Source organism: Caretta caretta, chromosome 13 (assembly GCF_965140235.1).
Source record: "Caretta caretta isolate rCarCar2 chromosome 13, rCarCar1.hap1, whole genome shotgun sequence".
NCBI lineage: Eukaryota > Metazoa > Chordata > Testudines > Cheloniidae > Caretta > Caretta caretta.
Window position 1 is genome coordinate 12,386,547 of NC_134218.1, and position 25,198 is coordinate 12,411,744.

General features: G+C 43.9%; 1 protein-coding gene across 3 annotated transcripts; it reads left to right on the forward strand.

The window, feature by feature from the left end:
• The first annotated feature begins 839 nt into the window (after positions 1–839).
• On the forward strand, positions 840–23,543 carry ZBP1 (Z-DNA binding protein 1). Of its 3 annotated transcripts, none has more exons than XM_048820383.2 (8): positions 840–1,746; positions 9,135–9,365; positions 10,686–10,766; positions 11,406–11,585; positions 12,817–12,990; positions 13,484–13,711; positions 14,961–15,179; positions 18,636–23,543. In XM_048820383.2, the coding sequence occupies exons 2-8, from the start codon at positions 9,143–9,145 to the stop codon at positions 18,815–18,817; spliced, it is 1,287 nt and encodes a 428-aa protein (XP_048676340.2). In that variant the 5' UTR covers positions 840–1,746; positions 9,135–9,142; the 3' UTR covers positions 18,818–23,543. The 3 variants fall into 3 exon arrangements, with proteins under 3 accessions (XP_048676340.2, XP_048676341.2, XP_048676339.2); XM_048820382.2 differs by lacking the exon at positions 840–1,746 and adding an exon at positions 2,063–2,195; XM_048820384.2 differs by lacking the exons at positions 840–1,746; positions 11,406–11,585 and adding an exon at positions 2,062–2,195.
• The last annotated feature ends 1,655 nt before the right edge of the window (positions 23,544–25,198 follow it).

The following is a 25,198-nucleotide window of genomic DNA, read 5'->3' on the forward strand; positions in this document are numbered from 1 at the left end:
ATCAGGGCCAGCTCTAGGGACCAGCTTCGGGGCAGCAAAAAACCTAGAGCCGGCCCTGGTAGGAATGAATTATGTCTGGGTCATTGTTACTAGGTAGATGCACAATTACCTCTCCACACACAGAAGTTTCTGGAATTGGGTGTGGTAGTTTTGGGTATGCTCAGTAGGTTCCCTGTTGCTGGACTCAGACTCCATGAGTGACCAAAGACTCTGAGACTCAGGTGAACTCAGCCTAACCTTTTGGGAGTTTCTTCTCACTGTGTTTCTGTAGGGACTGACCTGTTTAGATTCAATTTGTTTTCTTTATTTATGTTCATGTGTAACTGTAAAGATCATTTGTGTGGCTTACACAACAGTCATGTTATGTTATAAAAATGAAGTTATTATTACTATTTAATTTTCTTTCATAAGATTTTATAAAGTTGGCATTTAAGAATTAAGTTAATTCCTTTTATTCTTTTGGACTTGATTATGGGCAGGTTGACTCTGTGTAATTCTTGCTGAAAATCCTCAGTGCCATAACTCTGGGTCTCCAGGTGCTTTGCTATGGGTGTTGCGTTTTTTTAGGCACTGGAGAAAGGCAATGAAGTAAACACTAGCCCACCCAAAGATTACATGTTAACATGAAGCCATGATAAACATGGAGCAAAGAAAATGAATTGAATTAAAAATGTTTAAATACACAAAAATATTCAAAAATAAGGACATGCAGCTCCTTGTTTCCCTTGTCTGATTTTTCGTAGTTAAGACCTCCATGACAGCCAGTGTTTTTCGTTAGTTTTGTTTTCAGAGAAACATGTAAGTTTCGTTTTCCATTTACAGGTTTGCAGCATCTTTGAACCATGTTACTTACTCTTTGCTCCACCCACAACTGATCATCTCGCAGTGTGTGACAGGATGACTTAGCTCTAGGATTCACAGCGTAACCGAACCCAAACGTTCAAACATCAGGAGTCAGGCCCTGCAAAATCATGAGACTAGCTTAAAAAATATCAGGACGCTTTAAAAATAATCAGTGTGGAGTTATTTTTATTTGCCTTCCTGTCTTGGAGTCTTTTCAAGTTTTTCTTCTGTGACCATGAGGGTTAGAAACTTGCATCTTTTTTTTGTTGTTGTTGTAATGAAAGCTAAGATTTTCCTGTAATCGCTTGACTTTGGAAGCTGGTGCTTTAAGAAAAAAAACATGAAATATTGCAAGATTTCCCATTGCAAATGGAGAGTTGGCAACACTGAGTTCAGCAGAGCTTATTCCTTATTCGTAACTCTCCCAGGCCCAGAGTTTTGCATGCATTATTTGCAGTTGTAGTTACCACAGCTGCAGTAACTGTGCATGTGAAAGCCCCGTATCAACTATTTGCATAAATAACTAGTGAAACTGTGCACCCAGTTGCTGTTCTTGAATGCACACAGTGGCATGCATACAGCGTATAAATAGCTGGGCCTTGTTGTTCAGAATTTTGACATGACCAAGAACTTTCAGGTGGAAGAGAAACTTTTATTTAAAAAAGAATAATGATCTCTGCTAAAAGAAACACAAAGTGGCTCATACACAATGGATCCTAATGCAGCAGAGTACACAGCATGTTGTCCTTTATGAAAGTATGAGGATGTAGATCCATGTGACTCTGCTCCCTGAAGCTCAAAGAGATTTCAAAGAAGGATCTTCCAGATCAGCAAGTCTGAGATGTGCCTAAGTGGATGACACTGAGCGAAGGACACTTATGTAAGAGAAAGGAACACATAAAGGTAAGCTGTGGGGAGTGGAATACCTATTCATCCCTCCCGATTTTCTATTAATATCCTCACTGCTTCTATCAGGAAGTTCCCTACTCTTGCTTTATGATGTATATTATATCTGCTGCAAATTAAAATTGCCAGGAACTGTCTGAGTCAAGTGTAATACTTTATTCCCAAGACAAACATTTGTACAGTGGACTTTATCTTGTCAGCCTTCTCGGTTTCAGTTTATGAGATATGTAAGTTTCACTTTCCACTTCCAGCTTCACCACATAGTTATTAGCCCTTCGTCAGAAACCCAGCCCCAAGTTACGCTTTTCTTTTTGTTCTGACTGGATATTTGGTGCTTGCTGATACATGCTCATACACTGGAGTCAGTCGTTTTCTGGAAAGTTCTGTAACTGACTCTCAATCTGCTTTGGGACTCGGATAAATGGCAAATGCACCATCTAGTGCAGGTAAGATTTGCTTTTAAAGACATTCTGAGTTTTTAGTGAACAATTGCCTGACTTTTCTAGCTGCTCATTTATACTCCTTGCTCTTTCTATTACTGCTGATGTTGAGCACACAAGTGTAACCGGTGTGATACAAGTATTGTTAGGTGTCCCAGCAATGGGAAGGTAGGGAAAGGGGGCTTCAAAATCTAAATTATGGGTTGTGTCTTTGTCATCATTCGTCTGTCTTGGAAGAGTGATTGGAAACGTCCCTGTTTACTTGCGAATGCCATGAATAGAGCTGGCCAGAAAATGGAATGTCTTTCTGTGGAAAATTTTTAACAAAAACAAGATTATTTTCAGCAGAAAATTTTGAAAGTCAAAACCTTCTTGGTTTTCAGCAACTGAAAACTCTGTTTTCAGCCCAAAACTGTCCAATCCCACCCTGAACCCACCCACCTCCCCCAAAAAAAATGAAAGCAGAAAATGTCCTGTTTTACAGGCAAAAGTTTTTGTAAAAATTAATATTACCAATGATAGCAGAAACTTTCAGCCAACCCCCCGCTTTCCATAGGAAAACAAGCTTTGATGGGATATTATTGACTAGCCCTAGCCATGAGAACTGGGGGGGAAATGGGTTTTCCTACTGACCCCCACCAACCCCAAAGCTGGCAGGTGGGAGGAGCAAGCTATCAAGCAGTTATCACAGGGGTGGGCAAACTACAGCCTGCGGACCGAATCCGGCCCATCAAGGCTTTGTATCCAGCCCAGGGGATTGCCAGCCCCGTGGTGGAGCAGGGCTAAGGCAGGCTCCCTGGCCCCGAGCTGCTCCCAGAAGAGGCCAGCACCATGTCCCTGTGGCTCCTGGGGGAAGAGGCGGGCAGAGGGCTCTGTGCACTGCCCTCGCCTGCAGGCACCGCTCCCCGCAGCTCCCATTGGCTGGGAATGGGGAACCGTGACCAATGGGAGCTTTGGGGGAGGTACCCACAGACGAGGGCAGCGAGCGGAGTCCTCTGCCCTCCCTCCCACAGGAGCTGCAGGGACATGGTGCTGGCTGCTTCCGGGAGCGGCGCAGGGCCAGGGCAGGCAGGGAGCCAGCCATAGCCCCACTGCGCTCTGCTGCCACCCCAGAGCCGCTCCAGGTAAGCGGCACCAGACCGGAGCCTGCACCCCAAACCCCTCCTGCATCCCACACCCCAGGGCCCTGCCCTGAGCCCCTTCCTGCACAGTGCACCCCCTCCCACACCCCGCGCTCCCTCCCGCACCCCAACCCCCGGCCCCAACCCTACATTCATGGCCCTGCATATCATTTCCCTATCCATATGCGGCCCTTGGGCCAAAAAGTTTGCCTACTCCGAGTTATCATGAAGACGTCTGACAGGAAGGGACTGAAGGGTTAAAAAGGAGTCAGATCTGGCAGTTTCATCATCTGGGTCCATTAGCTGTTTTCAAGCTGGAAGACGTTGTGCCCATGAGAATCACACCCACTCGGTTAGTTGTGTGTAATCCACACCTGTGGCCCATGGTACTGCAGCGTGGCCTTAGGCAGAGGGTCTCCCGGTCTACGAGCCACCAGCTGTGCATGGCCTGAGGCTTTGGGTGTTAGGTTTTGCTGTTAGGTTTTAATTAGGTGAAAACTTGTTCAGCGAGCTAGCTTTGGAGGCCAAGCTACTAAATCTTTATGGACAACATAATAATTAAAGAAAACAATTAAATGGCCACAAAAAACGATTGGTTTGATGAGAGCCCCCACAGCTGGCAACAGCGAGAGCGCCAGCTTTCCCAGGCTGTTTTACTGCTCTGCATTTCACATTCATACATGGACTAGATCAACTTGTTGTGCCAGGCTGGACTTGCCCTGACCAGATAAGAGGTGAGAGAGGGAGCTTGCCTCTAATTATTAATGCGCTGTCAACGTAACAATAGCGAACCTTCTAAACGTGTGGCACTGTTCTATTCTGGGGCCCAGTCCTGGGTACACTGAGCTCCCACTTACCAGAATGGGAGTAGAGGAGCTCTCTAGGGCTCAGCACCTTTCAGAATCAGACGCCAGCTTTCTCCACTTCCAAACTGGACTTGAACCACATTACATGGTTATAAGACTGATGTAGATGGGGTCTTCTTTGCAGCAAGGTAAGGAAAATTCAGTCCTCTTTTTCCCCTTTCTTTCCATCTTAGCGGAAAGGTTGACCATCTTTCCAATCACAGAATGTGTGTTTACCCTCTTCTCTTCTCTTCTCTTCTCTTCTCTTCTCTTCTCTTCTCTTCTCTTCCCTCTCTAGATTCAGGCTGAATCCTGTAAACCCTTTGCTTGTGTGGGAATCCCCATTGACTTCCCAAGGACTGCATACCACATGAGCCTTTGCAGGAGTGGCCCCTCTATTACAGCCTCCTGTTGGTTGCAAGACCTTTTTGTGGCTTTCCTCACCCCCCTTTGGATTGTCCATTAGACTAGAATTTCCCATGGTAATGCTTATCAATCAAGCCAGTGACTGTGTCACGTTCTGATCTTGGTTACAGGGTAAACTGAGAAACTTCTTTGACTTTGTATACCTTTTTGGAGAAGGTGGCGGGGACGGGAGATAAAAGAGAAAATGTACGTGCTTTCATTTTCATTTTTTGTCTAAAACCTTAGCATGGAGAAGGGTTAGCATTTGCCTGCCATCTGTATAAGCTCCCAGTAGTTCACATCCTTCTGAAAGGTTTATTTGAGTTATCTGAACCTTTATTGCTTGAGAGTTGGGAATGACCTGAGAAGTAGCTTCCCTGTGACGTTTTCCCTGGTCCTTTTCCCAAATCCAAACATTTCTGAATCTCTGAAAAAGTTTCCATTAAAGCTTGGCTCTCAAGAGGGACAAAGGTTCGGGTTGGCAGTACTAATCTCATCCACGTCCCCCAGTCGTCCCTATTGGTTGTGGCAAAACCTCATAAAAGCAAACTATCTAGGAGTCATTTCCCATCATGCTTCAGCCTGAACTGTATCTTCTAAAGTCATTCATTTATTCTCCAGAATTGGCTGAGATACAATGTGGTGATACAGGAATTGAGTAGAATCAAAATTACATTTTAATTGTAAACATTTGTCCAGAAATTAATGTCTCTGAACTAATAGTTCTCTCCAACCAATGTGTTCAGAAACAAATGACGGTCTCTAATTGATTTTATGATATACAGGGACATGTACATGTAGAAAATCACCCAGGGATAATTGCAAATCCCCTTCTTTCAGCAGGTATCCACATAATCACTCAACCGATGCATTTGCTTGTTCTCACACAGTTGTCATTGAGTAGCTGCATGGGCATTTGCAGGAGCTGATTTTTGGCAGGGATGGATTTTTTAAAAGTGCTGTGGAGCTGAATTTGGATTTAAAACACCACTACAAGCAGCCTATGCTGTATAACAGTTTGCTCAGGGCTCTAAATAGATGTCCCCTTACTGAGATCTTTATTGATGACTTTCTCACAGAGTAGGTACTTATGATATCCTCAGATCTTTGAGATCACTCAGTAATTCCAGTGTCAATCCCAATATGTAAAGATGTTTTGAGCAACATCCAAGGACCCTTTTAACAGCTCATGGATGGTTCTTCCCTTTGCGAAAGCTAAACGAAACACAACTTGAAAAAGAAACTCCAACAAAGTTCTTGCTCTTTCTTTCTGAACTATTTTTTCTCGAGTTTTTTTGAGTTATTTAATTCATAAAGCACCATCGCTGCAAAGCAATCTGAGAGGTGGCAGCACATACAAACAAGAGTCAGAATTTGAAAAACACAAACTGGTTACCTACTCGTGAAGGGTGCTCTACAAATGAGTCCTTGCCCTGATTCAGAGCAGATCTCAGGATGTTCAGCTGATCTCAATTGCCTTGATAGGGTGAAAAAAAGCCCTGTAAGTACCTTAGGTCTCGATTATTCAGATTTCAACACCCATTGTAAACTTTCCTAATCATCTTTTGTCATTTTTAAGCACATTTATGTGGATTATTTATTACAAGTACAAAGTAGTCTTGTGCCACCGGTGTATTTTTCAGATATCTGAAGGTAAATTACCTTCGTTGTTGCGGTGTGCAAAAGCCCAGGAGTTCAACAGACCTAACTGTAGTTTATTGACCCAAAAAAAAGCTACAACTGGTCCACCTTGGGTAACAGAAGCCAGGACTGGAACACCAGTGCTGCTGAAACTCACACCCAACACACATGGGCAGGACTGTGTGGGCCGTATCTCCTGGCTGTAGTCACTCTTATCTATTCTTCATCTTTATTAGTACAAATTTTGTATTACACAATAAATGCATAAATGTGCCTAAACAAGCATACAGCACTGGCTCATACAGGGCTGACATCTATTGATTTCAATGGGCTTCAGATCAGGCCCAGGTAAAGAACATCTTTCCTGAAAGGTCTGGCTCGTCAAAGGATTTGGGAGAAGTCCAAACCAAATGGCACTTGGCAATGCAACTTAGGAAGCAGTGCTTCTCATATCTAAGGAGGCAATTCTCACCAACGTTAGCTGAATTTAACTTTACATACAGTGAAAACTTTACAATATGGCTGAGAAAATTCACAAAATGTGCTGTGAATGGCACTGAAATTCAGAAAATAAAAGCAGCTGGAGATGTGAAATCCAGTGGAAAGGGTATCATTCCTCGGTCTAGACATTTTGCTGTGTCACATCTTTCACTTGAGGGTCAAATTTTGCCTTCAGATATCCATGTGAGTTTCATGTGTGAATATCAGAACATAGGATTTGGCCTGCATTAGGAAGACAGTTTGGGACAACTTGTTCAGGGTAGTTTCTCTGTGGTTGAAAGCCCATTCTCTAGGGTCCAATCTTAAGTGGTGCTGAAATCAATGGGAGATGAGGTCCTTTCCAGGCCATAACTTCAGGTCTTGAATCATCCTCTACTGAAGTCAATACACGTATTTCCATAGACTTTTATGGGAGTGGGATCAGACCCTCAAAGAGCAGGAGTCAGAAAAGCTTTACTCATTTGCTAGCCCATCGATACTATATGGTATATTTACAAAAATACCAGGCAGGCAGTGTCTGGTGTACCCAGCTCAGGTTTTTTCATTCATAACTATTTAATTTCAGTGCTGGAACTCTGCTGTCATATATGCATGTCAACAGCCCATTGTCAGTTTAGTGGTAAAGTATTAGTCAGAGCTGACTATTTGCAGCTTCCTAAACACATTCATGAATATATAGCAATGGCACAGGACTGCTTCACTCAGCCTTTGAATTTTTTACAATGATGCTGTCACTTTTGAGCAGTGTCTGCAGCCTCTCTTACTATCAGCTTCAATAAACAAATGTAATCAAAGTTGCATTCAAAAGTAGCTTCTTGGAGTTTCTCTGGAGGAGCAAATAATCTGTGTTTATTTTATTTTTTTAAAGTCTGCATAGCAAATGATTTCCTTGTTTTAATGATATTGATTGTAATGTGCTTACAATAATTAACGCTGCTGCTAATGGATTATTGGAATTTCTCTTTAATAATATCATTAGGATACATTTCATGCATTTAATGGTTTTTGTAAAATGACAGTTAAGCTCTCTTGCCTTGGATTTCCTATTTCCTGATTGAATTAGTTTGTTTGCAAGGGCAAACCATGTTTCACAGCTGTAGCATTTTGGGGGAAATAAAAGTGGTTTTTGTTAGATGTGCCAATGTATTTCCAGTCAGAGATGCTTTTTCTGCTCTTTGTCAGTTTCAGTGCTCCTCTCTGCTCTACTCCCCTTCTTTCCTGGTCTTCACGAAAAGAAATAAAAAATCTCTCATGACATAGAATCTCTTCTATGGAGATAGAAGGCCATGAGTAAAACATGCAGCATTTGGACGCAACCAGGATCCTTGGGATTGAGATCCTTATATTGGACCTCACACTGCACCCAGAAGAGGCCCTGAGCCAAAGGCCACTGAAAGCAGTGACAAAACCCCCCTGACTTCAGTGGTGCAAGATCAGTCTCTTAGCAAGCAGGAGACCTTGCACCACCCTGCTGACTGCTTTTTGTCTGAGTGCTGGCAGCAGTGAATGTGTAGCATCCCTCGTGGTAGGGAAATGACAAGACACAGTGGTGATGAATACAAGAGGGTAATTTCTGTTTCTCTAGCTCACAGGCTAATTTAGTCCTTGCAACCTAACATCTCTTCAGTTCTTACTCTGCATGAAGCAGTCATAGAAGGGACTGCTGACTCTTACAAGAATACCCAGAGATGCAGAGAGGTACCTTGCCTCTTTCGAGATGGGGTACTAACTTACCACTCATTAAACCACATGACCTGAAGGAAGGGGTAGCTACTGGGAATTTTAGTTATGCCTCAGAGACAGGAGGCTCTTTTTGTGTTTGTGAGGAGGGGAAGCTAATGCTTAGACAGATGCAGGACCAGTGCCTCTGACTTCACCCTGGATATGGCCGCATTTTTCCAAATGGCATCTCTTTTAAATTGTCAATTTGTGGCCTCCAGAAGCTAGACCCTCACATCCCTTCCAGACATAATCGGTGGTGCTAGGCTTGTGAAGTGGCATCTAAAGAGGACAAATCAGTCCAGTATGGGAAAATAATGTGGGTATCACTTTTTAAAATAAGTCCTTAAGCCAATGACCGTGACTGCTCTGAGGTTGTCATTTTGGGTGAGTAAATACGTATTCATTAAAGCCTAAATATGTAACTGCACCTATTTATATGACGGACAACTGCAGTGCAAAGCCACGCCAGCCCGTCATTTCAATTCATTCCATGCCTCCACTGCTTGTGTCTGGTCACAGCTCCCCATTTGGCTTCTGTGATCATTATTGTGTGACTATTATATCCACAGTTAACAAACAAAAAATTCAGACTGAAGATCAGAGGCAAGTGAGTAAAGTCTGGTTGCCAAAAGAAAAAAGGGAGGGGGGGGGGAGTTATTGTCTGAATTGCTTAGAATTGTCTGTAGATGGCTTTTATTGTTTACATTTAGCTTCACAAATGGAACAACTCATCTGGGACCACTTAAGGACAGCTGCCACTCCAAAGAAGGCCTCTGAGATTGCCTGCGCATGTTCGCTTAAAAAACAGGAAGCCAACAAAGTGCTGTACAAGCTGCGTAAGGAGGGAAAGGTTGAGAAGCAGAGTGTCGATAACAAATGGGTTGTCTGGACAGATGACACAGAGGTGGGATGTCATCAGAAAACCGCCCAGTTGAAAAGCGGTAAATGTTTTGAAAAACCTTTTAAAACTCTGTCCGCAACCTCCGATGCTGAGGGCATTTGGGAGCTGAGTTTGTTCTCAAGTCTGTAACTACACTGCAGCCTAACTGCATCAGAGACTCTCAAGGCTTTGACCCCAATTACTCTGAGTCCATTTTTATTTAGTACAGTGAGTTGCAAGTCAATCGACTCTGTTTTTTTTTTCTTTTGTAGAGAACTGAAACTTGACTAAAGCAGAAGGTGCATTCATTCCTAGGCAGTTTTTGCACTGAACCTTGTCCAGGGTGGTAGATTAACCCCATGTAGTGTTCTCTGAGGGTACCCTGCCCTAGGACATTTCTTTTGTAATACCTGCAATCTTGGTGCATCCCAAAAGCAGACAAAGGTTGGCTCTTCAGAAATATCTTGGAAATATCTTTTGCCAGAAGCTGGGAATGAGTGACGGGATGAATCACTTGGTGATTACCTGTTCTGTTCATTCCCTCTGGGTCACCTGGACTGGCCACTGTCGGAAGACAGGATACAGGGCAAGGTGGACCTTTGGTCTGACCCAGTAGGGCCATTCTTTTGAGTGTCAGGCTCCTCTCTTTGCTCAGACATGGGGGGTCTGCACCCAGGGAAGGGGGGTAGTTTAATCCTCTACAGAATACTCCACCCATCCTGTAAAAGCCTCTCCGTGGCTCCAGCTTCATAAAGCTGTGATGAGGAACCAGGTTCCCAGGCAGGGGAATCTGGCACTGCCATACCCTTTGCACTGGAGACCTTCATCCCTCCAGGAGGCATCTGGAAGGCATAGGCCCTGTAAGTACAGCGTCTGCAGAAGAATGATCCTGTGGATCTCATGGGATCCCCAACTTCTTCCACAGGAGTGTCAATCGTTCCCTGAACCTCACAATGAAAAGCTCTGCATGAACCCCCTATGGGCTTCGATCCAGTGTCCTTTCCCCTTCATGGGGACCATGGGGCCCTTCATTAGCCAGGGATCTTTGGCTGGGATAGTTTTAAGATAACTAGAGAGAGGACAAACTCCACATAAAGGCAGAGAAGTGCCCTTCCCCCTCCCTGATCAACTCAAGCCATGCAGCAGACCAACCGTCTGCCAATATCCTAGCTCTACTAAAGCCCCACATTTTCTGGAGGTGGGCGAAGATCAGAACCGAGGGTATGCAGCAAAGATGCCTGCTCCCCTGGGAGCCTGCTTTAGGGGATGGGGACAAGAAAGGAAAATGGGGAATCAGTCTCTCTTCCTAGCTAAATAGCAGAACTTTTCACAAACCCCCCGCCCCCCAAATTACAGTGCCTAACAATGTTCTTTGTTGTAGATGACACTGCCCTAGTCCCATTGCACCAGGCTGTGAACACTGTGACTCCTGTGAAAGATGACCGCAGACTGTCAGAAAATCGTAAGATATTTGCCACGTGCCTAAGACTGAATAGACTAACTTTAGAAATCTACATTTAATGATTTTTGGCAGCCACAATAGAATGCTATTAATGCTAGCATTGCACTATTGTATGTGTAGAAGTCTAGCATGGGTCTAGGAGTCATAAATCGTATTCCTGCTAGGAATACCTTGTGCTAGTAGCCCGCAGGCCATGATAAAGCCTCATCATCCCAGGTGCACCTCCAGAAACCCTCTGTCTCAGGGAGGTAGATCCCCACCCCAGGCACCTTAGCTCCCACAGGGGAGCACATGAACTGCTACACCCCTGTAAGTGGCACAGGATACTGCTCTATCTACTCTATGCAGCCCACCAGCTCTGGTAGTTGGTAGAACTATGGCTCCACCTACTCCCCATTCCCTTTGCAGCCGGTGTAATGGTGGGCCTGAGCTGGATAGCACAGAGCTCATTACTGGCAATCCCAGTGAAGTCATGTGGGCTGATAACTTGGTAAGATTCAAAGGGGAATTTGGTAGACCATGTGTGGCCTTGGGGCCACAAATTATCAGCCCAGTGGTCCCAGGGAGCAAGATACAAACTTCACTGCGTTATCCTCCATTTCTGGCAGTGAATCAATAAGCCCACCCTTTGTTTCCCAGAGAAAAAGATTTACCAGTTTCTGTCAGAAAATGGATCTTGCCGTGCATTAGCCATTGCCAAACATATGGGAAAGAAGACACAAAAGGAAGTCAATGCAGATTTATACGCGCTGCAGAAAAAACATGTCCTCAGCCAGGAGGAAGACACAAAGCTTTGGTCAGTTTACGGACAGGGCACAGGTATTGTACTGAGATGCACTTTTCAGAACACCGCATTCTGAGTAGTGTTACAAAAAGCAGCTTTGTTTTCTTTATGGCTGTAAACACTTTCAGTTAGACAACTAAATGGTCCTTCCCCGGGCCACGTCTCTTTGGCTTTGAGAATGCGGGCTTTACTTCGATGTGCCTATCAGCACCAATGCTCACAGTTTGATTGATCTTTAATCAGAAGTTCTGGTAAACGGCTCAGAGCATGGGGCTGGGAGACTTGGGTCTTGAGTCAGCCAGACAATGCCCAACTCACTGTGTGCCCTCCTAGGGCGATGGGAGTTCATTTAACTCCCTTGTGCTTCTATTTCCCCATCCGTAAAATGCGGAGAGCACTTGTCCACCTTGTAAAGGGCTCTGAGTTCCTGAAATGATTCGCACTGTGTAGCCACAAGTTATCGTTACGCCTATGCTGACATATATTAGGGAAAAAAAGAGATGTTGTCTATCGATCTCTTACTAAAATCATTTCATCTCACTACTTCTATGGCCTTGCTTGATCAGTCCCATTTCTATCATTCGTTTCAAATCCTGCCCTGGGATATACACTGTTGCCGTTGTTCATTGTACATCGTTTTTGGGTACTGCTGGCTGACTGAGATCAGCCCTCACCACTGGCACCATTAGACATACAGACACAGAAGTTATGTGTAACATCAGGCTCCCTTACTTCTGTAGCTCCTCCCAATGTCTTCCTGCCCACAACCCTCCATTCTGAGATAATGAGACAACAGAGAGATCTGCTACCAGTCAGGGTCACTAGGAAATCAGGATACCTAAACAGCCCTCACTCCCTCTAAATACACAGAATTAGCAACATAACGGGCTCCTTTAGGTGTGTCTACACTGCACACTAAGTCTGGGCTCTGACTCAGGTTTGAGCCCAAGCCCCACTTCAGTCCACACACAAATTAGTCTGTCTTGGGTCAGCAAGCACACAGGACCCGGGTCCTAGGATTCTGCTAGAGTTCGTCTACCCAGTGAGCCAGCAGCCCACCATGGAGTGTCTCAGAGCCGAGATTTACAGACTCAGGCTCGTGGGACTCGCATTACAAGGCTAACAATAGCTGTGCAGACTTTGTAGCTTGGGCTTTGAAGCCTAGAGAGGGGATCACTTTTGTCACAAGACAAGAATTGCTTTTCTCCCAGGAAAATTGTTTTGTCTTTTGTACTGGAGACTAATGTGTGTTTTGTTCTTTTCCAGGTTACAAAGCAACAAATCCTGGAGCAAATAAGGAAGCAGTGCCAGTTATTATTCAGCATAATCCAACAAACATTATCTATCAGGGAGGAGTGCAAAACACCATCTCTATAGCTGATTCCAGAGCTACTCAAATTGGAAACTACAACTCACTGAATCTAGTGGATAAAAAAGATGGTAATCATCTCTCTGCACAGGTTTATGGGTGCTATACTGGTTATCCTCTCTGAGAACAGACATGAACAACAGCCATCATAATTAATAACATAAAAAAGATTTTGTATTTTACCAGAGCTGGTTGGAAAATGGATTTTCTGTCCTGTGGGATATGCCAACATTTTGAAATTTGCTTTTGTGCCAGACCGAATTAAAAGTTAAGTTACTGCAGAATGGAAATTCTGAAAAATTTCTGTTAGGAGACACCAAATCGTTTCATGTCAATAACTGAAACTATAGCATAAATGTATTAAATATATAATATATAAATTATAATATATAAAATATATAATATATAAAATTACTATTGCAATATACACCTAATATAGACCTTATCAAAATGAGATTGTCAAAACGAATCATTTTGGCACTCTCCCATACAAAATTTCACTATTATTATTATTTTATTTTATTAATATAGTTATTATTCCTTCCCTTTACACTTATACTTTAGATTCTAGACCAACTGTTCCAAGTCTTAGGGCTGCATCAGAGAATGCTGATATGTTGCCCTGTGAAGTAGAAGCTAAAACAACCACCCAGGGTGGTCAGGAAATTGATGTCACCGAGTCCACACTCAAGAATACTGTCATTGGTAATGATAATCAAATGAATATCATTATGAAGAACTTCGTTGACAGTCGAGAGGAGCATCTAGACCAATATGGCACTCCAGAAAAGAGTAGGTACAGTGTGTTGGCTTGTGTTGAAGATACTCCAGTGCTCTGTAGGGCACTGGTTATACGAGAACTCCCTCAAGCACAGCCCTGTCTGCATGAGCGCTGACTTGTGAATCATTACAAAGTATGTCAGTGCTGAAACAAACCTTTATGACCCTAGAAATTGGGCTTGATGCTCAGAATCTGTGATGTGTGAGTAGCAGTGGTTATTGCACTCCAGCCCTGTTCATGTCTATCTGTCCCCTTTCAAAAACTTTCCTCTGACATCCTACTAGCGCATATTTGTGACCCACTCCTATAACAAAAACCTCTTGCAAGCCTTCCATTTGGCTCCACTATTTATGGTAGGACACCCTCCCATAAAGCCTGCGTCTCAGCTAGGCAGGACCAACTTCATGACAGAGTGCAGCCCAGAAAATGGATCCTAATTATTGACTCTGCACTTGTCATCTGCCTCTGATTCCCACCGACTTCAAAGGGATGTAGGACGAGGCAACTAGATAAAGGGAAAGTATTCCCAAGTGGTTAGAGTGCAGGACTGTGAGTCAGGAGAGCTGGGTATTCTTGACTATGCCACTGACTCGCAGAGTGGCCTGTGGCAAACTGCTTAATGTCATCTGTAAAATGAAGATGCCAATATTTTGTACTTTGCTTTGAGCTCCTTCAACTACCTGAAAGGGGGTTCCAAAGAGGATGGCTCTAGACTGTTCTCAATGGTAGCAGATGACAGAACGAGGAGTAATGGTCTCAAGTTGCAGTGGGGGAGGTTTAGATTGGATATTAGGAAAAACTTTTTCACTAAGAGGGTGGTGAAACACTGGAATGGGTTACCTAGGGAGGTGGTAGAATCTCCTTCCTTAGAGGTTTTTAAGGTCAGGCTTGACAAAGCCCTGGCTGGGATGATTTAACTGGGAATTGGTCCTGCTTCGAGCAGGGGGTTGGACTAGATGACCTTCTGGGGTCCCTTCCAACCCTGATATTCTATGATTCTATGATTCTATGCTGCACAAGTGCCTAGAACTTTTTAGAGTTATACTAGGTACCCTCCTATCTGTATCCATTCATTTCTGTGCAACAAACTAACGTGCTGAAATGCTGAGATTTCTGCTACTATAATGCAAATCTTAGTCCCACCCGAGCCCTGGGAAATTAGTATGTCACCTTTTCGACATTCACTGATTCCGTCTTTCTGATTTCTTATGCTCTCCTTTTTATGACAAATGCCCCCCCCCCTTTTTTTTTTAACTCTAGATCCATTTGGTGACATTCTTTCTGCCAGCTCTGGACTGTCACTGAAAATTAGCACCTCCTGCCCCGGGGAAAGGAGAGCTCCATTTCAAAGAGTCAGCATCAACAAGTCTCAGATGGAGAACGTCATGATCGGAAACAGCAACCAAATGAGTGTTCATGAGCAGTGTGGTTCTGCCAGCCTCGCAGATGAGGAGACAAATGAGGAAGAAGATGTTTCAGGTCAAGATGGCAAACGGCGTATTGACGCTTGTAGGCTTCTTTTGCATGTAAACTGTGCCTGATGTGTATGAGCTGGCTCCATGGTGTGTGCCAGACATTTGAAGACTACTGACATCTAGGTCATACTTGCCAAATTTGGACAGGTGGCCAGTTCTGAACATTGTGCACTATGGGCCTGATCCAAAGCCTCTTTAGGTCAATCGAAATCTTTCCATTGGCTTCAATGGGCTTTGGATCAGATTCTAGAAGCATCACTATCAGTGGGTCCTTCCCCCCCAATTTGGGCCAGATCCTCGCATCCTTCCTAATGCTGGGGTAAATTGGTACTATGCACAGGAGGAGCCCTAATTTACATCACTTTGAGGCACCCCCACAATATTCAGAGGAAACATTAAGAACAGTCCCACTTCATCACATCTCTCCCCCCTTTGAGACCGAACTGAACGGGGTCACTTTAGCCGGTGACCTGGGGAAGTTCGAAGCTACCAACGTTCCCATGGATGCCCCAGCATCTCTTCCATTCGTTGGTGGGAGTTACACCAGGCCCTTCCAGTTTCATGCCCTCCCTTAGGTCGGGGGTGGTCAACAGCACTCGCATGTGGGAAGGTTTATGCGGCCCGTGCCCTTTTGCCACCCCAAAACCCCCGGGGGTCAAACTGGGATCAGGTCTTCTCCCAGTGCTCTAGTCTGGAGGGCTGCAATTCGGGCTCTCTTGGTTAAGAGTCCCCATCTTGACCTGGGCCACATACTGTTCACTTAAAGAACTAGCATGAAGACATTCCTTTCTCAACAACCTTGTCTCCCCAACAAGCTGGCCAAACACAGCCACTTGGTTATAGGACTGTTTAACTTTCTTAACAGCTTTCACTTCACTACCTGAAGGGTTTCTTCAGGTATGTTGGCAACAAGAAGAAAGCCAAGGAAAGTATGGGCCCCTTAATGAATGAGGGAGGCAACCTAGTGACAGAGGATGTGGAAAAAGCTAATGTACTCAATGCTTTTTTTGCCTCTGTCTTCACTAAAATGGTCAGCTCCCAGACTACTGCGCTGGGCATCACAACATGGGGAATAGATGGCCAGCCCTCTGTGGAGAAAGAGGTGGTTAGGGATTATTTAGAAAAGCTGGACGTGCACAAGTCCATGGGGCCGGACGAGTTGCATCCGAGAGTGCTAAAGGAATTGGCAGCTGTGATTGCAGAGCCATTGGCCATTATCTTTGAAAACTCGTGGCGAACGGGGGAAGTCCCGGATGACTGGAAAAAGGCTAATGTAGTGCCAATCTTTAAAAAAGGGAAGAAGGAGGATCCTGGGAACTACAGGCCAGTCAGCCTCACCTCAGTCCCCGGAAAAATCATGGAGCAGGTCCTCAAAGAATCAATCCTGAAGCACTTACATGAGAGGAAAGTGATCAGGAACAATCAGCATGGATTCACCAAGGGAAGGTCATGCCTAACTAATCTAATCGCCTTCTATGGTGAGATTACTGGTTCTGTGGATGAAGGGAAAGCAGTGGATGTATTGTTTCTTGACTTTAGCAAAGCTTTTGACACGGTCTCCCACAGTATTCTTGTCAGCAAGTTAAGGAAGTATGGGCTGGATGAATGCACTATAAGGTGGGTAGAAAGCTGGCTAGATTGTCGGGCTCAACGGGTAGTGATCAATGGCTCCATGTCTAGTTGGCAGCCGGTGTCAAGTGGAGTGCCCCAGGGGTCGGTCCTGGGACCGGTTTTGTTCAATATCTTCATAAATGATCTGGAGGATGGTGTGGATTGCACTCTCAGCAAATTTGCGGATGATACTAAACTGGGAGGAGTGGTAGATACACTGGAGGGCAGGGATAGGATACAGAGGGACCTAGACAAATTGGAGTATTAGGCCAAAAGAAATCTGATGAGGTTCAATAAGGATAAGTGCAGGGTCCTGCACTTAGGATGGAAGAACCCAATGCACAGCTACAGACTAGGGACCGAATGGCTAGGCAGCAGTTCTGCGGAAAAGGACCTAGGGATGACAGTGGACGAGAAGCTGGATATGAGTCAGCAGTGTGCCCTTGTTGCCAAGAAGGCCAATGGCATTTTGGGATGTATAAGTAGGGGCATAGCGAGCAGATCAAGGGACGTGATCGTCCCCCTCTATTCGACATTGGTGAGGCCTTATCTGGAGTACTGTGTCCAGTTTTGGGCCCCACACTACAAGAAGGATGTGGATAAATTGGAGAGAGTCCAGCGAAGGGCAACAAAAATGATTAGGGGTCTGGAACACATGACTTATGAGGAGAGGCTGAGGGAACTGGGATTGTTTAGTCTGCAGAAGAGAAGAATGAGGGGGGATTTGATAGCTGCTTTCAACTACCTGAGAGGTGGTTCCAGAGAGGATGGTTCTAGACTATTCTCAGTGGTAGAAGAGGACAGGACAAGGAGTAATGGTCTCAAGTTGCAGTGGGGGAGGTTTAGGTTGGATATTAGGAAAAACTTTTTCACTAGGAGGGTGGTGAAACACTGGAATGCGTTACGTAGGGAGGTGGTAGAATCTCCTTCCTTAGAAGTTTTTAAGGTCAGGCTTGACAAAGCCCTGGCTGGGATGATTTAATTGGGGATGGGTCCTGCTTTGAGCAGGGGGTTGGACTAGATGACCTCCTCAGGTCCCTTCCAACCCTGATATTCTATGATTCTATGATTCATCTGAGACCTTCTCAAAGCTATCCACACTGGATCTTTCAACAGGAAAGTCAGTGGCTTCATTCACAACAGAAAAGTTCTGGCTGTTAGGAACTGAAACTTTCTTGATTAAATCGCTTTCACACCCTTCAGTTGCAGTAAACTGCTTGCAAAGACTACCATGAGGATTCCTTTCCCCAGGGACTTTTCTATGCAACAATTCACCCCTCACAGAAATTCTGCCCTTACCCTCTTTACCTAGGGCTTGCTCAAGAGAAACACTTTCCTGATCTTACACCAGTGGCGAATAAGGAGTAACAAAGCTCTTTGCTACCTGTGACACGTCCCCTCCAGGGAGCCAGCAAGGGGGTGGGAGTGGCTGTGATTTCCACCATGCAGTGCATAGTGGCCTTAGCGGACTGGAGAATTCAACCCAAGGGTTGATTTTATTTATTATGGTACTTCCCCCATCATGCTAAACTGTAATTACTTTGCAAGCACCTTGATTCCTCTTTTGCAGCATGCTGTACTTTTTCACACCCGTATTTCTTATTTTTGTAACTTAATCGTTTATCATGTGTGTTCTTTAAATTGTAAATGAAATATACAGAGATAGAAGCAAACGGTAGCTACCAGTGTCAGTAACCACAATGTTAATTAATTAATTAATTAATTTTAACATAAGGATTGCACAATTCAGTTGCATTTATAGCATGCAGGGCAGCTGGCGCACAGCTCTGCTCTGCTCCAGTCACTTAAATGCTCTCTCACTTTTCCTCTTGCTTAATAATTCCACTAGATTCCAACTTGATTTCGGAGCAAAGCAAATGGACATCCTGTGATGATAACAGCATGGATCAGTCAAGTGACATTTCCATCCTTTGTGAAAAGCTGCAAGATGTAATCATTGGGAACAACAACTACCTGAATGTAGAAGAAACTGCAGATACTGAGAGGGGTGAAGGAGATGAAGACATATAATTGATATGTGGGGAAAGCAAAGATCTTGCTTATGAGGCCCTTGCAGAAATTCACAAATGTGAGCAGGAAGAGGTAAAGAAACTTGCTAATTCTAACTATTTTTGCCATGGAGAAGGAAGATATTTTCTGTGATTTACAGACAATAAATGGAACAGGACACACTGTTCTCTGCCTACTCAAAATGTTGAAAAGCAAACAGGATCCCTATATCTTTCCTTAGGGAGTTCTTCTGCCAGAGAAAGAAAAGTAACGGAGTGAATCAATTTTATGCTCCCTGTGAACTTTCAGAGCCCTAGCACCACCGTAAACCTTGAATCCATCCAGGACTTGGAAATCTTGTGCTGTGGCAAGTGACAAATTTCAAATGCAGCTGCTATAAAACTCAGTTGCTTACAACTAGTTTGCACCATCCTTCTGCTGGTAGGCTCCAAGGCAAGCTGCTAACTGGACGTGATAGCCCAGCATGAGCTATCACTCAATTTGGTGGAGAGAGCTTTCAAATTCTGCCTCTTTGGAGAAGGAGATGAGCTAATGAGTGAGGTGCAGGGGTGAGAAGGAAGAATGCAAAGCATATTGTTCTTGTCAGTTTAAGATTCTGAACCTCTTCTAGGATCCAGCCCAAAGTGGGAACCAAGGTTGTGGAGCCAAAGCTGAGCCACTCCAAAGAGACTACTCCACCCTAGTAGACAATTGTACTTGGGACAGTGGATACTGGGATTCCTACCTCAGAGCTGGGAAAGGGGAGGCCTGTTCAAACCAGCTATACAGACACATTTAGGGGGTCTTGTGTGTACTGCAAGAACAGCTGAGCTAAGCCTGGTTACCAAAAGTTAACAGGTGTCTGTTACTAACAGAATTCAGTGTTTCCAGCTCTCATTAAGTTGTCATAAGTCTCGCAATGTTCACTGACTTTCTTAAAGCCCCAGCTCCTACAACTCAGAACCTCTCTTCTTGTTTTTAAAAGGAAAAAAAAGGCTGAAAATGTGAACAAAGCATGATCGCCAGGCTCAGAAACCAAAAAGTCGAATAAAAAGAACCCCAAAAGGTGCAGATTTTTAAAATCTCATGATTTTTAAACTGCTCTCATGATTTTGGGGCTTAATTCATAATATTTGAATGCTTGGGGTTGCTAATACTAATCACGTGGTTCTTGGACATTACCATGCCCGTAGCTGGTTACAAACTGTTCTAAACATTGTAGTATGGACAGGGTATTATACAGCTGGGCTCCAGAAGTAAGGAATCGTTAGAGGAGAATGAGGGACTCTGGAATTTTCTTTCCTTTCAGCTCAACGGTTCCACACTATGTTGACTTCCCAGGTACTTCCTAGGCCTGTGTCTTCATGCAGGTCTTTCCCAGAGGGATTATTTTGGTTTCTCTCTCTCTCTCTCAACATTATGCTAATTTAGATAATTATTGTCAGTGTTTTTGTCAATGTTTAGATTGTTTATGTGACAAGAAAGCAAGTGATGGGCACATTGTATAAATATGACAAATTAAATTAATGCTGCAGCTGGGTTTTTAAAAGGGATGAATGATTTTATTTGTAGTCACAGAGACAAATTGAAGGTAAATGGATTCCCTGCTGCAGAGTGTAAGCTGATCACTCTACATGTCAGGAAGGTATTGACCCATCCACCGCACAGTAGCCCTTGATAGCTACGCTATGGGTTGATGTACTTGCTCAGCTCTGGAGCTCAAAGACCAGAAACCAAAAACAAAGTTCACGCAAATCCCTACAAATCAACACACCAGGTGAGCTAAAGTAGCTGGTTTGAATCCTGGAACGGGGATCATGTCTATTTACAAATATGGGGCCCAATTGTCCAATCTGCCTGAGCTCCCCAGAAGCTGAGGGAGAAAGTGGAGAGGGAGATAAATGGGTTTCCTTCCCCTGTATTCCGGACCCAGCTCCAATGTATGGTACAACATCAGGAGTGCTCTTACATTTGGGCTACCTAGAGCCCCCTCAGGGGCCATTCCAGCAGTGGCATTCTGCCTTCTCTTGGCCATGTCTCCAACACACCCTCTCCACCAAGTGCTGTGAAAGGAGATGGTGTCATTCCCCTCTGCCAAATCCACCAGCCTTCGTGCTGCCAGGGTGACGTGAAGGGTCCCGTTGGAGCATTGAGCCAGTGGGATTTCTTGACCACCTTTTAATGTCACTGCTGCATTTCCTGTTCAGTCAGACATTGATCAATCTGCACCTTGTTTTCAAGGCAAGGCAGGACTAGTCAGTGAAAAATGTATGACCCCAGAGTTAATTTACCTCCATAACTAAGTAGTAAACTAAATCAAAACCACTTCAGTAGAGCATGAAAAATTTAACGAATGAATAAAAATATTGATAGGTACTCTCTGCAAATCAATGGAGTCACAGTGTTGAATATGTCCTTTTAACTCCATGTCTGAAAAGACCTAGATGTATAGCACTCCACCTAATAATTACTATTTCAAGTTGCTTAACTCAGGGGTGAATGGAACCAGCAACATCAATTTGCATGTGCAATTGTAATATCCATTCAGCCAAAGTGACTCAAGATGGCATCAGAACTACCTCTGTGTTCCTTTCAAAATATAACAACAAACTCAAGAGGATTGGTGTCAGGATTTGTGCGTGTAAAGCCAAGAGCATACTGTATTTGTAGTCAGTGGATGACAAGCAACTGACAGATCCCACCTCCACCCCCAGTCAAAGCAGCTGAGATGCATGTCAAGCTTACTTTGACTGCAATGTGATCGTTCTGTTTTCCTGTGTGGAGGTAGCTCTAAAATTAGGGACACTGGAAAAAACAGACCGAAAAAAGAAAGAGAGAGAAAGCTCTCTGATCATAGCTAAATAGCAAATCAATGCCAAATGTCAGAAGTGATCTAAGTGTCGGCATATGCCTCACTATACCAAAGTCAGATCGTTGTCCCGTGATGTCTGGTATTCCACTTCAGGAGTGGTTGTAGAGATTAGAGACCTGGGACATCATGTTCAGGGTTATCTCCTGTTACACAGACCCTTATCTCCTCACTATGTGCCCCCCAATGGCCACCCTGAATAGTAGCACTACACGTTTATACCTAACTCCACAGGGGTCAATTCCAATGATTAAAGGCTTAAATTATTCCTTCTATGGCTTAAGGAATTGCCATGTGAGTAAAGGGCAGGAGATCCTTCAGAAAACCCAATAATTGACCTATTTAAGTCAATGAGAATTTTTTGGCCATTGGGACAAATATCAAGCTTAATACGGGCCTGAGTTTGAAACCCTTACTGATGCTGTGTGGCACTCATTCAATGGGGGATTAGTCATGTAAATAAGTCCTATCTGATGTGAGTAATGGAGGCAGATTTTGGCCCTAAATCATCACATGAATTGATCTTAGGCTCAGGAGAAACTGCATGACTGAGTTCTAGCTTTAAATAATAAATCTCAAGCCATAAAGTACCATTTGGCTTTTGTCAAAGTTGATCCAAAAGGGCTGTGCTGAATAATAAAAAATATCATGGGTTTTGGTGTTAAGTTGCATCTTCAAGCATAAAATCCAGCCTTGATGATGAAGTGGAGCCCAGCCTGTTTCACCCAGGCCAAACATACTCAACAAGACCCTTATGCTACTTTTCATTTAGAGGAAATGTCTTTACATGGAAAGAAAAGAAAAATCCTTGACAGATAAGTAATTAGGAAACATCTGGCAAAACTGAAAGCAAAAGAATTCATTCCAGGCAAAGGTGGTTAGTTGAACGCTTTTCATCGTGACTCCAATTTAGCATTTAACGAAAAAAATAACACTCACTGATGAAGTGTTTAAAATGGCAGATGGCAAAAATTATGTACACGTCTAGCACAAGATGCTAAATAGATTAAGGGAAAAACATATTGGATAGTCTAAATGTGGAGATGTGTGCCCAGAGGCAGGGCAAGTATTTTGAAACTGTCATGATATTTTTTGATAGATTTCCTAGAAGCAGTGTGGTTCCAGGAATGACAGGTGATTGGAAAGGCTGAGTACTGGACACTGCAGTGTTTGCCTTGGAAGTACAGGGTACCTGTTTCCAGTGATGGTAGCTCCTGGAATGGCAACACAGCAGGAACGCTCCATATTCTATATTCTGCAGTGCCCTGCACCTCGTGCCATCATTTACACCGCACAAATTGGGTATAAAACGCCACCAAATCCGAATGATAGCATACCCGCTTTACAGGGGTGTCAGTGATGATACTGGGTGTTTGGCAGTGAAGAATCAGACTTACGGTGTCTGTACTGTACTGTAATTTATTGCTGTACTAGTCTATCCCAGGTTACACACTGCTTTATGAGCTTACAACTGGGACCAATAGATCATTCAGTGAGAAAGTGTGAACTCTGCCAACCCCCTCCCCCGCAAAACAAACAAAAAACCACCCTCTGGAAAGCAAAGACAGGAAGCATACACTATATCCCCCTCCCAAATTACTTGCTACTATTTTGATTAAAACACATTATCATATAAATATTTGATTTAAAATGTGATTAAATCTTTCTTGCTTATGAACTGTGACAACTTTAAAGCCTAACCTTTTATGGCTTAGCGCTACATAATTATTTTGCTCATTAGCTACGTTTAATAGTTCGATCTCTTAATATGCTTTGCCATTTGGAACCTGCCGTCAGTGCCAAGTTCAAATCAATGCTGTTTGTTATTTGTGCCATTGCAGATAATTAAACAAAAATTAAAAGCGATTTAACCTTGCAGATATTCACAGTGTGGTATTAATCTGGCTTGGGATAGACTGGTATTCAAAGACTGGGAGTGACTCAATTAGCCCAGTGCTATGGGCCTAATTCTGACTTTCTTTATACAGGGACAGGTAGGGCCTTGTGTTCCCAGACCAGTAGGTGGCTGCATGGAATAGGTAAGGGCATTCTGGAATTTGCATGGGCAATTACATCTCTGTAAATAAGTTTTAGAGCAACCTCAGAGCTTGATTCTGTGCTTGTAATTTGTGCAGTCATTCACACCTGTGCAAAGATAAAATGCTACCCTATGAGAATGGGATTCTTTCACTCTTGCTTTCACTGATATAAGTGAATGCACAAGGGTGTTAGAGGCTAGGAATCTTACAAGAACCTACTGTCACTTCTGTTTTTGTTCCTGGTTGAGAATATCCTGAGAAGAACCTTTTCTCATGCTATTGCTGAAGTTCCCACCTTACCTGCAAGTTACCAGAAGCTTAAAGGCAGCAGCAAATGTAAAGAAAGTACCACAAAAATCATAATTCAGAAGCTTTACTAAAAGGTCGGGATCTTTTGGAGAGCAGGTGAAGTTTGGGGAGAAGAAAGTTTTCTTATTTTTTCACCCCACTGGTTCTGCCACCATCAAAGCCTCCCAAAGCATATTTCTATGGACACCTTGAAAGGCTAAAAAAAAGAGGGTGGTCCTTATCATAATACCACTCGAGTTTAAGGCCCAGAAAGTTGCACTGGAAAGAAAGACATTTGGGTCTGATTCTGTTCAGTTATGCACATGAACCTAGTGTGACAACAGTGGGATTGCACATGTAAGCTAAGAGCACAGTTTGCCCCTTAGCTTACAAGATCCAAGGAACTATTTTACCTTCCAGAGGACTTGCTCCTGCAAGGCTTAGCTTTCACCCGAGAGGAGGGATGGTCTTCTGGCTAAGCTTGGGGACTGCAACTCAGAAATGGGCAGACTGAAAGACAATAATGCCACTGCATGAAATATACTGAGTTTTTGAAATTAGTGTTCATTCTGAGGTGGAAGGAAAATGAGACCTTTCAACATTTTTCATGAAAACGTGACACTCAATGCCAGGCTAGTCAGCAAGCTGGGTGGTTAGGGCACTCACCGGGGATTTGGGAAACCCAGGTTCCAGTTCCTGCTCCTAATCAATCAAAGTGGAAATTTAATCCAGAGTCTCCCACATCCCAGCGATGTGCCTTAACCCCTCCTCCCTGGGTAATGGGCCATAAGGGGGTTGGCAGAGGGTGTCTCTGAGAAACCTTCCTGATGAATCCAACCAGCTCCCCGCAGAAGATCTAGGTTCAATTCCAGTCTCTGCCACAGACTTCTTGTGTGATATCAGACTTCATCCCTTAATCCTTCCAGTGCTGATTGGCGTGAGAATGCTCCCTTCCTCCCAACCTTCTTCTGTCTTGTCTATTTACACTGTAAGGGCTTTGGGACAGGGTCTATCTCCTGCTATGTGTTTGATCCACGTCTAGGACAATGTGGTTTAGCTCTTGGTTAAAGCCTCTATGTGCCATTGTGAAATTGTTACAAATGAATGGGAATAAAGGGTCCTCAGCGGGCTCAGGCCTGCAATGACTGCAGAGCTTGAGACCAGAGCTGGAGGCGTTATTCTTCAGTGCCTGCTCATGCCAGCCTT